Consider the following 13,140-nt stretch of genomic DNA (forward strand, 5'->3'; position numbering starts at 1 on the left):
GGGTCTTTGGGAAGCTCCACAATGAGCACTCAAACCACGTGCGTGGCTGCAGACTCCCGGGACCCTACACGGTACGCTGAAGCAAGGTGAGAGGTGGGGTCTCGTGGCTCTTGAGCCGGGGCCAACTCTGGCGGCGACCCTGCGGGAAGAATGCCCGCCGAGCACCCCGCCCATAGCCAGCCCAGTCCTGCAGCACGTGGAAGCGCTTTGTCAGCCACCGGCCAGTCTCAGGACGCACGCGGAAAGCCAGCTCCTTCCCGGTGCCAGCCGCCGTCGTAGATCCTCCCCTTCTTCGAGTGGCGGACAACGCACCGGACTACGTGTAGCACCCGGACTACAAATGCCACAGGCCGGCAACCGAAGACAGGCCCGAAAGTGACCACGCACCCCTCCCCCACTCACGTGACCTTCTGGGGCTGGCCCGGCTCCGCCCCCGCCGCGCCAAGAACAGCCACGGAACCGCCTTCGTTGTCTTCTGCGCAGGCGCAAACCGTGACTCGCTGCTGGTGACGCAATCCAGCATGGACTTGGGCTCCAAGCATCAGTCGAATCACGTAACTCTGCTCGAACGGCCTCCGCAGTCAGACGTGCGCGCGCAGTCCCCACCCCTAGACACGGGAGGGGCGGGGCCGTCTGGGGGCGGAGCGGGCCGGGGCGGCCAATCGGCGGCGCCCGCGCTGTTGCCCCGCCCAGCCAGCCGTCGGTCCCCGGGGGCCTGGTCCGGTGGACGCGCGGTGGCGGCGGCGGCGGCAACGCCGGCTGGGAGGTGAGTGTGCGGCCCACGGGTCGTCGGGGCTTCTCGCCCCAGCCGTTGCCTCCCGACTTGTCCGGGCTTGGCGAGTGGGCCGGCAGCGCGTGCCTTCCTAGAGAAGCGGCGGACCTCAGGGGCGCAGGAGCCTCGGGCGGCCAGGGTCGGGGTCCAGGCCCGATCTCGCGGGCGCCCTGGATGCCCCCGCGGCCCAGCAGGCACCGGATCCGTTTGCAGAGGGAGCGTGTGTCCCTTGGAGGTGTGCGGGTCGGAGGGGCCGAGGGGGCGGGGGCGTGCGCCATCCAAGCGAGAGGCCGACCGGACGCGGCCGGGAGGGATTGCCGCACCTTCCTTAGTGCGGAGGAGCCGCGGAGAACGGCCGGCGGGAGGGAGATGCTCGGACACAGAGGTGCGGCCGGGCGCCAGCCAATTACAGTGGGAGATGCAGCTGTCACCCAGGCCAGAGGATTCCTGTCGCCATGATCACTGTCTTCCCTTCCTGTGCTCAGACAGGATGGGAAATCGCACTCAGCAACCACTTTATTGATTGACTCAGAAATCTCTGTTCGCCGCCTGTAGGTTCACACGTCTGCTTGAGGGCCCGGTTGGCAGAGGTTTGGGGCAGTGGAGGGCTACTGGGGAGGATGGGCATCAGATTGAGAGAGCCCTCTGCAGCCATTTCTCCGGCGCTGGGGCTGAAATCAGTGACGGTCCTTGGCCAGTGTACCGCTCCTTCCCTGCCTTATCCATTTGGGCTTGGTGGGCGTTCTCAGTTGACTGTGGGGTGTCTTCGGGTAACTGTTCAGGCCTCCTGGATGTTCTAGTTATAGTTGAACTCTCAGAGGGCAGTCTTTTTCGTGTTTTGGGGTGGCTGGTGGTTGTAGGAAGCCAGCTGTAGCCCCAGGTCCTGGAAACAGTATCACTGGTGGGACTGGAAAACTGGGTAGAGGTGAGGATGGTTTTCCAGGAAAGATGAAGACAAGTTCTGCCCTAGACATGTTGAGTCTGAGGCAACATCTAAGATCTGGCTGAAGGGGGATAGAAGGAGGACGGGTACTTTGGACAGGGGTGGAGATTTAGGAGCCAAAACATTTGTAGATTCTACAAATGAAGGTAGATTCTAGAGCATAGGGTTGGAGTGCATCTTGAGGAAGCACATAGGGAGTCTGAGGAAAGAGTAGTTCCAGTAAAGAAGTGACCTGTGCTGGTGTAGGGGGCCACGGAAGCCAGGGAAGGAGACCTTGGGTAGGGAGTGAAATCTGCAGTTTCCAGTCATGGAAAGATCTAGGGAGGAAAAGCAGCTCTTTGCATTTGGCACTGCTTAGGTATGCTGAGCAGTTTCAGTGTGAGTCTGGAGTCCCTGGCTCAAGCCCCGGCCCAACCACTTAATCTTGTCAGTTCCTCTTCTGTGAAATGGGGAAGGTAATAGCGACAATAGCACCTAGGCCTCATGTATGGGAAGCCAGTAGCAAGTAGCTTACAAGCCACAGGTGAAGCTGTAAGCACTTGACATGTTTGTACTGGAGCCTCATGGGCTCTGCCATCTTTCTACAGAGGAGCAGACTGTGGTTCAGAGAAATTAAGTTACTTGTTCAAGGTAGCACAGCTTGTGAAGTTATTCTCAAAGAGTAACAGTAATTCAATTATGAGGTGTCTAGGGGTGCTGGAAATGGCCATGGATTATGGACTATTTTATCAAGTTTTCCTTGTGGAAAGTAGTTATAGTTGGTTGTTTTCTTTTCTTAAGATTTTATTAATTTGTCAGAGAGAGAGAGCATGCGCCTGTGTACAAGCAGGGGGAGCAGTAGGCAGAGGGAGAAGCAGGCTCCCCACTGTGAGAGGAGTGGGATGCAGGGCTTGATCCCAGGATTCTGGGATCATGACCTGAGTTGAAGGCAGGCATTTAACCAACTGAGCCACCCAGTCTCCCAAGTTGGTTGTTTTTTTTCTTATTTTTATTTTATGTTATTTTATTTTTATTTCTTTTTTTTTTTTTTAAGATTTTATTTATTTATTTGACAGACAGAGATCACAAGTAGGCAGAGAGGTAGGCAGAGAGAGAGAGGAAGGGAAGCAGGCTCCCCACCGAGCAGAGAGCCAGATGCGGGGCTCGATCCCAGGACACTGAGATCATGACCTGAGCCGAAGGCAGAGGCTTAACCCACTGAGCCACCCAGGTGCCCCTATTTTTATTTCTTTATGAGAGAGAGAGAGCACCAGCATGGGAAGGGGCAGAGGGAGAGGGATAAGCAGACTCCAATGTGGGACTCCATCCCAGCACACTGAGATCATGACCCCAGCCAAAGACAGTCAACCAGCTGAGCCACCCAGTCTCCCCAGGTTGGTTGTTTTCAAAGGCAGACATGATCCTCTAAGGTTTGGTGGCCATGTGTTTTAATTATTTGATTTCCTGGTCAAAGAGATAGACGTTGTTGTTGCTGTAAATTCTATTATAGTTTTGAGGTGTGTCTATAAGCAAATTAGAAAATGATCTAGCTAAGCAGATTACTGCTGTAATATATTTCATTAAGTATGACTTTGGTTAATTATGTTTATCATTGGGAGAAATCATAGTAATTTTTTTTTTTTTTTTGGTGCATATACTACCTTAAGAGGGTGCATTAGGACTTCACTTTAGAACTCACTAAGAAGTAGCGTGACTTATCTCTTTAGATGAGGAAAGCTAGGTTTTGTTTGTTAATCAGTTGATATCCTTTAGAGAACTGAAATAATCTTGACTTTTAATCCTTTTGCTCAGGCATGAATAATTTTTGTTTCTGTTTTCAGAGCTGTTACACGAAAGAAGAAACATGGAAAGTGGTGCGGTTCTGCTGGAATCCAAATCCTCACCATTCAACCTTCTGCATGAAATGCATCAGCTACGCCTTCTTGGTCACCTGTGTGATGTGACTGTCAGCGTGGAGTACCAGGGCGTCCGTGAAGAGTTCATGGCTCATAAAGCTGTGTTGGCAGCCACCAGCAAATTCTTTAAGGAGATGTTCCTTAATGAGAAGACTGTAGATGGTACGAGGACTAACGTTTATCTAAATGAAGTACAAGTTGTTGACTTTGCCTCATTTCTCGAGTTTGTGTACACTGCAAAGGTACAGGTAGAAGAAGATCGGGTGCAGCGAATGCTGGAAATGGCTGAGAAACTAAAATGTCTGGACTTATCAGAGACTTGTTTTCAGTTGAAGAAACAGATGTTAGAATCTGTACTTCTGGAGTTGCAGAACTTCTCTGAGTCTCAGGAGGCAGAAGGGAGCGGTAACTCCCAAGCTGCTGTTGCTCCTGACCCCAGGGCAAGTTCCCCAGGGGACAGTCCTCTCACTAATGGCCTTGGGGATTCCTCAGATCCCCTAGTAGAGACAATCAGCAATGGCGTGTTGCCAGATATGCCCCTGAAGAAGTCCAAGGAGAAACCTGACAAGAAAAAAGATGCAATCAAGCCTCCCTACCCCAAAATCAGAAGGGCCAGTGGAAGGCTGGCTGGAAGAAAGGTGTTTGTGGAAATCCCTAAAAAGAAATACACAAGAAGGCTGCGAGAGCAGCAGAAAAGTGCCGAGGACGACATGGGGGACTGCCAAAGCCCCGAGGATCCCAACCCAGAGGCCATGGGAGCAGAGGTGGAGCCCATCACAAAGCGTGAGGAGGGCGGAGTGGGAGTGGAGGCAGCCCAGGAGCTGCCAAAAGCAGGCAGTAGGGAGGACGCAGGAGGCGTGGAGGAGGAGGATGACGAGGAGGAGGAGGGTGAGAAGAGGAAGAGCAACTTCAAGTGCACTATCTGTGAAAAAGCCTTTCTGTATGAGAAGAGCTTCCTGAAACATATCCGGCACCACCATGGGGTGGCCACTGAGGTGGTTCATCGCTGTGACACGTGCGGCCAGACCTTTGCCAACCGCTGCAACCTCAAGAGCCACCAGCGCCATGTGCACAGCAGCGAGCGCCACTTCCCATGCGAGCTGTGCGGCAAGAAGTTCAAGCGGAAGAAGGATGTCAAGCGGCACGTGGTGCAGGTGCACGAGGGTGGTGGCGAGCGCCACCAGTGCCAGCAGTGCGGCAAGGGCCTGAGCTCCAAGACAGCGCTGCGACTGCACGAGCGGACGCACACAGGCCACAAGCCCTATGGCTGCACCGAGTGCGAGGCCAAGTTCTCGCAGCCCTCGGCACTGAAGACCCACATGAGGTAGGGCCGGGGCCACCGGCCAGAGCCACTGCGAGGGTGCTCTTTGCCTGCCATGTGGCCCGTTTGTGTTCTGAGGATGGGGTTGGGGAGAGATCGAGGTCGTTCCAGGGTTTGACCAGTGTGGCTATGTCTGCAGATGTTCCACTTCTTAATTTGTGGCCTCTAGAAATTGGGGGTCTGCTTTGGGACGTCTGTGAATTCTCTTTCTTGGTGGAAGTGCCTCTTCTTTATTCAGCCTTCCTACAGGCCCTGGGCTGATGGCTATCCCCCTCACCCTGTGCCCAGTGCCAGCACAGAAGCCTGGACATGAAACCCAGACCCTGACAGTCTTGTCGCACGGCCACTGCAGGCCAGGCTTTCCCAATCCCAGAGTAGCCTCTGGAGCTTACCATGCCTGCCATGCTTATACTTGAGGGCCAGTTGGGCTAATGGCCTTCATTTCTCTTTTCCTTACTCTTCATTTAGAACTTGGACCTGTGACCAGCTGGTCCCATGGTCCCATTGAAGATCTCAGTGAGAGGACTCTTAGGGCTTTAGGACCCTCCTCTGGTTGTAGGTGTTCGTTCTCGGGGCTTGGAAAGTGCCACTGGTTAGTCTAACCTTCAGAATGAGGACAGTGTCTTCTGTTCATAATTTTTGACCTGTAGGTGGAGTACACTGGTTTTTATTTTTTTACTTAAAAAAAAAGGTTTCCTTCCAGTGCTGTTTATGCTTGAAATCCAGAGAAGCAGTTTCTCCTTTTCTAGACCTGCCATCGTCAGGCTGGGGCGTCTTTGGGGTGGTAGCATGGTGTTCATTTTCTTTTTACTCTGTGATCAGTTAAAACCTTGACAGGAAGCACGCAGTGAGTCGTGGTTGATGGCTGCTTCATCCTAGTTGTGAAACTCAAATGCTGATGCACGTTCCTTAGAAACCAGCTTTTTTCAGCATTTTGAGAACCGTTCTTTCTGGACTGCTCATGTCGTCTTAGGAATCGTTGGTAACGGTTTTGATCACATGGTGCTTGGTCAGCCATAGTCCCCAAGGTGTTTGTGGTCAATTACTGTGATGAGGAAGCTTTGCAAATACTGCATGGTACTATTCAGTGGTGAAGAGAGGGAGCAAAGGCGAGTGTCTGCTGGCTTGGGCCCTGCAGCGTCCCCTGGGGAAGCACAGCAGCCGCTGGCCTCCAGCAGAAACGAATTTGGGGATGGAGGTCATGGGCCTGTGTACTTCCCCTTCAGCCATTCTCATTTGGTCTCTTGGAATAACCATCTTTGCAGGCTAGAGTGGAAATTATATTGCAAAGTGAGCTTTGAGATACATCCTAAGTTATCATCTGAATGTTGTACTTTCAGAATTCATACAGGGGAAAAACCTTTTGTCTGTGATGAATGTGGTGCAAGATTCACTCAGAACCACATGCTGATTTATCATAAAAGGTGTCACACAGGTAAATACTCAATGCTGTTGTGATTGAATGTCTTTCTAGCTGTAGAAGAAACTGCCATTTAATTTAGAAGTTGGCATCTACTAAAGTGGTGCAGGCTAAGGCCGTGATATAGCTTTTCCATCTCGAAAGTGAGCAAAAACAACTCAAATATGCCCATGGCTCTCTGGTGCTGGCATGCTCGTGGTGGCAGCCGTGCACACTGGGCAGTAGGAGCTGGCACGTGAGTCTTACATATCAAGAGGTATGAAACAGTTCCTACTGTTCTAGCCCCAAATTCCATTTCCAGGAATCTGTCTTAAAGCAATTATCCAAAATATGGGAAAAGCTATATGCTCTCATCCCGCTTCTTGCTCTCCGTAATAACAGAGCATTGGAAACAGCCTGATGGTCCAACCACAAGGAAGTGGTTCAGTAAACTGGTAAATCCATCCCTTCTCGGCACCTGATGGGGCCACTCCCAGGGCTATGAACGTTATGAAAAACACCTGTGCTTGGATATGGATTTGAAAATGTACAGTTGTGCACACAGCTAATTCCAGTTACATTGAAAACCTGCACATAGAAGACTAGATGAAAATAAATTGCTATATAATATATTAGGAGGTGGGATTATCTCATTTCTATTTTTCAAAATTTTGTGATGTGATTTTATTATGTGAGGGAGAAAATTCAGGTTGACTCTATTCAAACTGAGCACAGCCATCCTGAGGTTCAGAACCTTAGTGTATAGGATGTAGAATCTAACTGTCATACACTGCTGTTACCATACTGATCCAGTTCTTTCTTGCTTGCATTTAAAAATTTTTAACTCTAAAGACTGCCATATGAGCCTCAAGTTCACATGCAGGCAAGGCAGAGCTGAGGCCTTTAATGATGAGAATTATTGACACCCTGAATAAGAATTGGTGCCTGATGGAAGATTGGGGATGGAGGTGAGGTCAGGTCACACTGAAGCATTAAGTGAGAACTGGTCAGTTGATGAAAATATTAATGTATTCACGGTCTGTTAAAGCCAGTATTTTTATTTTGATGTTTGTAAAGTCAGGGGCACACCTAATGATCAGATGAGTCTGATTTGTGGGATTAAAAGACTAAAACTATGCAACATGAAGTAGAAACATTTTTCTCCTGTTCTGTAAACCAGCCCAGGTTTGTTGGAGTTGCTGCCCCAGAACAGCGGTGCATATGTATCCATATAAACTTCCTCTCCTCTCAGGGGACACTTTGGTTCTGATAAAGTGCCACACCAGTGCTCCTTGGAAAAATCCAACAATTCCCCCAAACAGATTGTAATATTAATTTCTTGTTTGGAATGACTAAATTTACAAAATTTGGGCCAACTAATGATCTAATTCTAGGCTAGTGGAACCCTTCTTAGGATTCCCAAGGATATTTTACCTGAACTTGCAGGAAGTAGCAGGCATCCTACACAAATAGATGTTTTAGGACAGTTTCAATGTGAAGATGTCACGTGCTGTGACTTCATATGTGTTCTAGAGTGTGGGCCAGCTCGTCGAGGGTTCTGGTGCTTGTAGCATTTCTAACTTTCTGTCTCACCTTTTCATGTAGGTGAAAGACCTTTCATGTGTGAAACATGTGGCAAGAGTTTTGCTTCTAAGGAGTATTTAAAACATCACAATAGAATCCATACTGGATCCAAACCCTTTAAATGTGAAGTTTGTTTCAGGACTTTTGCCCAGCGGAATTCACTCTACCAGCACATTAAAGTCCATACAGGTATGGCTGGCATGTCTCTAGGGAAGGGGAGTTCCCTAGTGTGGCAAGGATAATGTCCCAAAAGTTTTATGTTTACTAGAAAACTATCAGAATTTAGCATTGTTTTGTGTGTCATATAGCATTTTAAAATTTCTGAGTTTCTAGTTTCTGGCTCTCACAAACTGGAAAGGTAGGAGTGTTTGGATGTGGATGTGGATATGTGGACATTTTAATACTTTCAAATTAGAATTTGGAATAATGGTCCAGATATATTAGTGTACACACACACAAATTCAGTTATTATGGGACTTGGAATTTTATATTCCGTTACTGTGGAAAACAGGTTTAGTTCTGTAGATGTAGTACCTGCTTTTTAAACTCCCAGAAGTTTAGCATAAACTCCTGATATCACAGGAGTAGATTTGTACCTGTCAGTCGACTCTTGAGTTGTTCCCAGCATAGCCTTCTGACTGCTGCTTTCCAGTGGTCTCCTAGGAGCATGATTCCAGAGCATACCAGAATTCAACACAGTAGGCTGGAGAGATCAACCAGTGACTTTTTTCTCTTCCCATCTCAGGGGAACGTCCTTATTGCTGTGACCAGTGTGGGAAGCAGTTCACCCAGCTCAACGCTCTCCAGCGTCACCATCGCATCCACACGGGGGAGAAGCCATTCATGTGTAACGCGTGTGGGCGGACATTCACTGACAAGTCCACCCTGCGGCGGCATACCTCGGTAAGCAGCAGCACAGTTTCTGCATGACAAATCACTGGTCCCAGGTGCACGTAACTCTAGACAGAAATGCCGGCCATCATTCCATAGGGTCATCGTAGAAGACGACAGTGGGCCTTTCCTTTTCAGGTTTTCTCTGCAGGGAGCACATTCACAGTGTGAACGAAGAACTGAGTCTCGGGTCCCCAAGAGCACAGTCTATGACACGTGCTTCTTAACAGTGACAGTGGTGGTAGAGAAATAGTTGGCCATTAGTGGAAGGGTATTTTGCCATGGTGGAAACTAAATTGAAGTTGAAAAGAGACCACTGTTGTAAAAGATGTACTTGTTCAGAGACATGTTGTGACTTCTGTTTTGTGTTTGATTTGTAGATACATGATAAGAATACTCCATGGAAGTCTTTCCTTGTTATTGTAGATGGCTCACCCAAGAGCGATGACACGCACAAGACTGAGCAGCTGGATGAAGAATATACGTCATCCAAACTTTCGGATAAATTGCTGTCTTTTGCAGAAAATGGCCATTTTCACAACCTTGCCACAGTCCAAGGCAGTGTGTCCACAGTGCATGAGAACAGTTCTGCAGACCCAGCCTGCAAGTCGGACGATTGCGTGGTGTCTCAGGACACACTGCTGGCCACTACCATCAGTGAGCTCAGTGAGCTGACTCCACAGGCAGACACGATGCCAACACAGCTTCACTCGCTGACCAACATGGAATGAGAGCTTTGGTGCCTGCCAGGCAGATCCTACGCTGCATCTCTGCATGTGTGATTGCTGTATGCAGGTTCATGTCAGGGGCTAAGACGAATTGTCTGCGAGCAGAGTGGGCAATACCTTCTGCACATTTTCCTGAATCTCTGCTAACTTGCACGTCTTTATCAAAGCATTTTTAGAGCTTCCCCTTAAAAAATCCTAGTCTGCATGATTTCAGCTATGCTTGATCGACAAAGCAGTTAACATGACCTCACTGGATCCTGGTGCAGGTCGTATGCATAACGCTTGTCCTGATGTGTAGGAAGTTTGGACAACTATGGAAATGTAGAATACAGAGCCCTGGCCCAGCTCATGAAGTTTATGTTAGTGATCTCCCTGGTCTCTCAGCCTGCCTTACCCCTCTGTGTGGGTTTAGTTTCCTGATAATTTTAAGCTATTTTTCTACCAAGCTGAAATAAAACTGGGACCATGTATTTTCAGCTCTTTGCTGTTGAACAGAAGCAAGTCGATTTGCTTGGGGACCCTTGAGTTGGGACTGAAGAAATGGATGGTTGCATTCATTCTCTTCCACCTCCTGTCTGTAGGCACTAAAAAAGGAATGACAATTTGAACACTTGAAAAATAGCTTTCTGTAATCTGTACTCACAGCACATTCACAGCTAGGAAGTTGGCCGTAGAGTGACTGCTGAAATGAAGTGTAGCTGTTGGGTTTCATTCCTAAAGTCTGATTAGGTAAAAGCTGTCCTACCAAAGATTCTAGCAGCAAATGGTGTAGTGTTTTTGCAGAAGTGTAAAAAAGTAAAGTAAGAGGCTTTAGAACACTTGAAACACTGTGGAGTCCTTTTATTCACAAGTAGCAATGAGGTGATCTGGCAAATCTTAGAACACAGAGTGTTAGTATTTTTGGCTAGGTTTTCCTGACTTAACTCTGTGACTTTCAGAAATGCAGAATTCCTCTTTTATGTATCAAGAGCTTGAAACAGGTAAGTAGTTCCCTCACATTTCTTTCCTTGGGAACATGTGAGCACATAAGCAGAAGGGACCAAAACCCTTGGAACTTGTCTTTGATTATGCCTTAAGAATAGATTGTGAAGAACCAGGAACTTTGCCTTCAGTGCTCCTGTGGCTGGCTCATGCTGGCCTTCTGCTTAAAATGAATTTGCAGTGAAGTTAATTCTTTATTTGCTAAGCCTGATTCTTGGTTCCAGTGGCTTGGATGTGTGGCCGCATGCTAAGTGCTTTGACTCACATGTAACCCTAAACATAATAATTTAAAGAGAGAACCCGAAGAGTTTTTTTGTTCACTAGTTGTTTTCCTTGTATTTTAATTTATTAAACTTGCTGTGAAAACATGTTCACTTTCTAAGAGAAAGGTACTTTATCCTAAGTTCCAGGATGAAGATACAGCTGTACCATGCCAGAAACTAATGTGGGAAGACTCTCCCTAAATGCTTATTTTGTTTTAACTTGTAACATGTTAAGTAAATACTAAAACCACTCTAAGATGTTTTAGGTGCTGATAACATGTTTCACACTTGCTCTTGAAGATGGCAGTACTGAATTTTCAGTGATGACAGTGTATCCTGGTTGTGTTTACAGAACAGCAACAGTGAAACTGTCACACAAGCATTTTACTTTTGGTAAGAATGAGCCTGCCCAGCTGATGTACTGTTTCATGGAATAAAGTCCTCTTAATGGAAGGAATTTAAATAATAGATTATTTTGTTACCTACTGGAAGAATTTTTGTCTTGAATTTGTTTCTTTAGAATTCTACAAAAAAATTGTTTAATGTGTTAATAAATGTTTGCTTTCTAAAATGTTTTGCATATCTAAAGTTTATTTCCACTGTTAGAATCTAGGCTCTGTAGAAATAAGATTCTTAACTGGAACAAGTATAATTCTCTTCCATTTCATGGGCAATGAAATGTAAAATCAGGGTGTGTAGTCCTAGGATTGTCTATGTAACTGGACTGCATATTTACACCAGATGTGAAAGCCTGGTGGTAAGGGACGCTGGCCTCCTGTGAGGGACGGCTTACTACCTGTGCAGTTGGTGCTGGGGCAGAGGCAGAGAGGACTTTTCAGTGTGATGTGACAGGCTCCGTCACAGCTGTGTCTCCAACTAGACCCATTTCTGTCCTTACCAGGAAAGTAAGGCTGCCCCTGAGAGCAGAGAAATGCAAAAACCCTGCAGAAAATCCAGCACAGAGGGATTTGTGGGGTGTCATGATTCCTCTTCATCCAAGTACAGTCTTGCTGAGAGAAAACAAGGCTGCCCTCTGAGTATATCGGTCCCAAAAGTGTATTCAGAAAGTACCCAAAGGCTGGTGCTGTTCCTCCCATAGCATCATAATAGGCGATGGGGTGATTTAGTGCCTTCCAAACATTTTGTGGGAAATGCTCGCAGCACAAAGTCTAAAGCACTCTGCCACCTTTGATTTTACCCAAATTTGTTGTACAGAATTTGAAGAAAGCCATGTTGTGGTGGTGGTAGGTAGAGAAGACCTTTATACTGACTGACTTTTTAAGAGAAATATGGTTTTGCTATATGTGATAATCCAAACCAAAAAATTTGAGAGTTTTAATTCTAACCTATTCAATTTTATACCTTGCCACACCAGGGAAATTTTTGGAGACCAAATGAGTGCTTGTCTTTTAACTAATAAACTTGGTGGTGGTCATGTTACTTGAAGTAACAATATTATTTTGGTGGGAAGTATGAGGCCCGAGACACTCTTACAAAGAGGCATTCATTCACTTGTACCAAGACGGCCTCAAATAACCAAACAGGCTATAAACATGGCTTAGAATGCCATTTGGCGTAACATCCCAGTTGAGCCCTGGAAAGCACCCGCTTACCTCTGCCAATCTGTACGAGGACCCTTACCACAGCTGACAAAACCAGGTTTTTAAACCACCATGGTGGCTTTCATTAGGAAAGGATTCTAAGAGACATCTGAATAAGACAGATCAACTCAGAATGCCTAAACTGGAACAGCCTGTTCTACCATTCATTTTTTAAAATTTGCTTTGAAATATCTTTATTTAAGTTGTGAATATACTGATGGACCTGACCACTGTTCTCAGAGGGGAGGAGCCGGCCTACACTAGCCTCTACCCCCAACTTGAGTCCCAAGTGGCCTGTGGCTCGACCTGCCTCAGGGACATGTCACCCCGCTAAGACATCCTGCAGAGTGACATGAATACCCACACTATGAACAGATTTGAGGGGCTTCAGGGTTCCTCACCCCCCCACCCCCACCTAACAGTTTTCTAGAAACCCAACCTCCTTGTACCTGGAGCTGACTGTGGCCTAAGGGATGCCAGAAAAGTCTTTGCCAGGTGTGGCCAGAATGGACAACACCATGTGAACCCAGGGACTGCACCTACAGGCTAGAACCAGGGCTTCCACATAAATCTGCTAGCAGATCTGCTCCAGTGCCTTGCATTTTCAAGTGATGGAGGTTTTGAGGTAGCTAAACTGTTTGGATGGATATTCAAAGAGCCCAGCAAATAATATCCATTGCCTTAAACCTTAATGGGAACTCCTTTAAGGAAAGGAAGCTACTCTTGATTTGTATAAATTTACATAGGAAAGACCCATCAAAA

General features: G+C 47.4%; 1 protein-coding gene across 2 annotated transcripts; it reads left to right on the forward strand.

Moving 5' to 3' along the window:
* The first annotated feature begins 643 nt into the window (after window positions 1-643).
* Window positions 644-11,350, forward strand: GZF1 (GDNF inducible zinc finger protein 1). 2 transcript variants are annotated; one of them, XM_059134218.1, is made up of 6 exons: window positions 644-766; window positions 3,536-4,934; window positions 6,272-6,366; window positions 7,936-8,103; window positions 8,660-8,817; window positions 9,186-11,350. In XM_059134218.1, exons 2-6 carry the CDS (start codon window positions 3,559-3,561, stop codon window positions 9,534-9,536), a joined length of 2,148 nt encoding a protein of 715 aa, XP_058990201.1. In that variant the 5' UTR covers window positions 644-766; window positions 3,536-3,558; the 3' UTR covers window positions 9,537-11,350. The 2 variants fall into 2 exon arrangements, with proteins under 2 accessions (XP_058990201.1, XP_058990200.1); XM_059134217.1 differs by lacking the exon at window positions 644-766 and adding an exon at window positions 773-1,007.
* Window positions 11,351-13,140: the final 1,790 nt, after the last annotated feature.

This window comes from Mustela lutreola, chromosome 9 (genome assembly GCF_030435805.1).
Source record: "Mustela lutreola isolate mMusLut2 chromosome 9, mMusLut2.pri, whole genome shotgun sequence".
Lineage (NCBI taxonomy): Eukaryota > Metazoa > Chordata > Mammalia > Carnivora > Mustelidae > Mustela > Mustela lutreola.

Bases quoted from the DNA above. Each gene is read 5' to 3' on its own strand.
- GZF1 (XM_059134217.1), top strand. From the start codon at position 947: ATGCCCCCGCGGCCCAGCAGGCACCGGATCCGTTTGCAGAGGGAGCGT. The intron at 1,008-3,535 runs GTGTGCGGGTCG...TTCTGTTTTCAG, and splicing joins GGAGCGTGTGTCCCTTGGAG to AGCTGTTACACGAAAGAAGA. The intron at 6,367-7,935 runs GTAAATACTCAA...CTTTTCATGTAG, and splicing joins TCATAAAAGGTGTCACACAG to GTGAAAGACCTTTCATGTGT.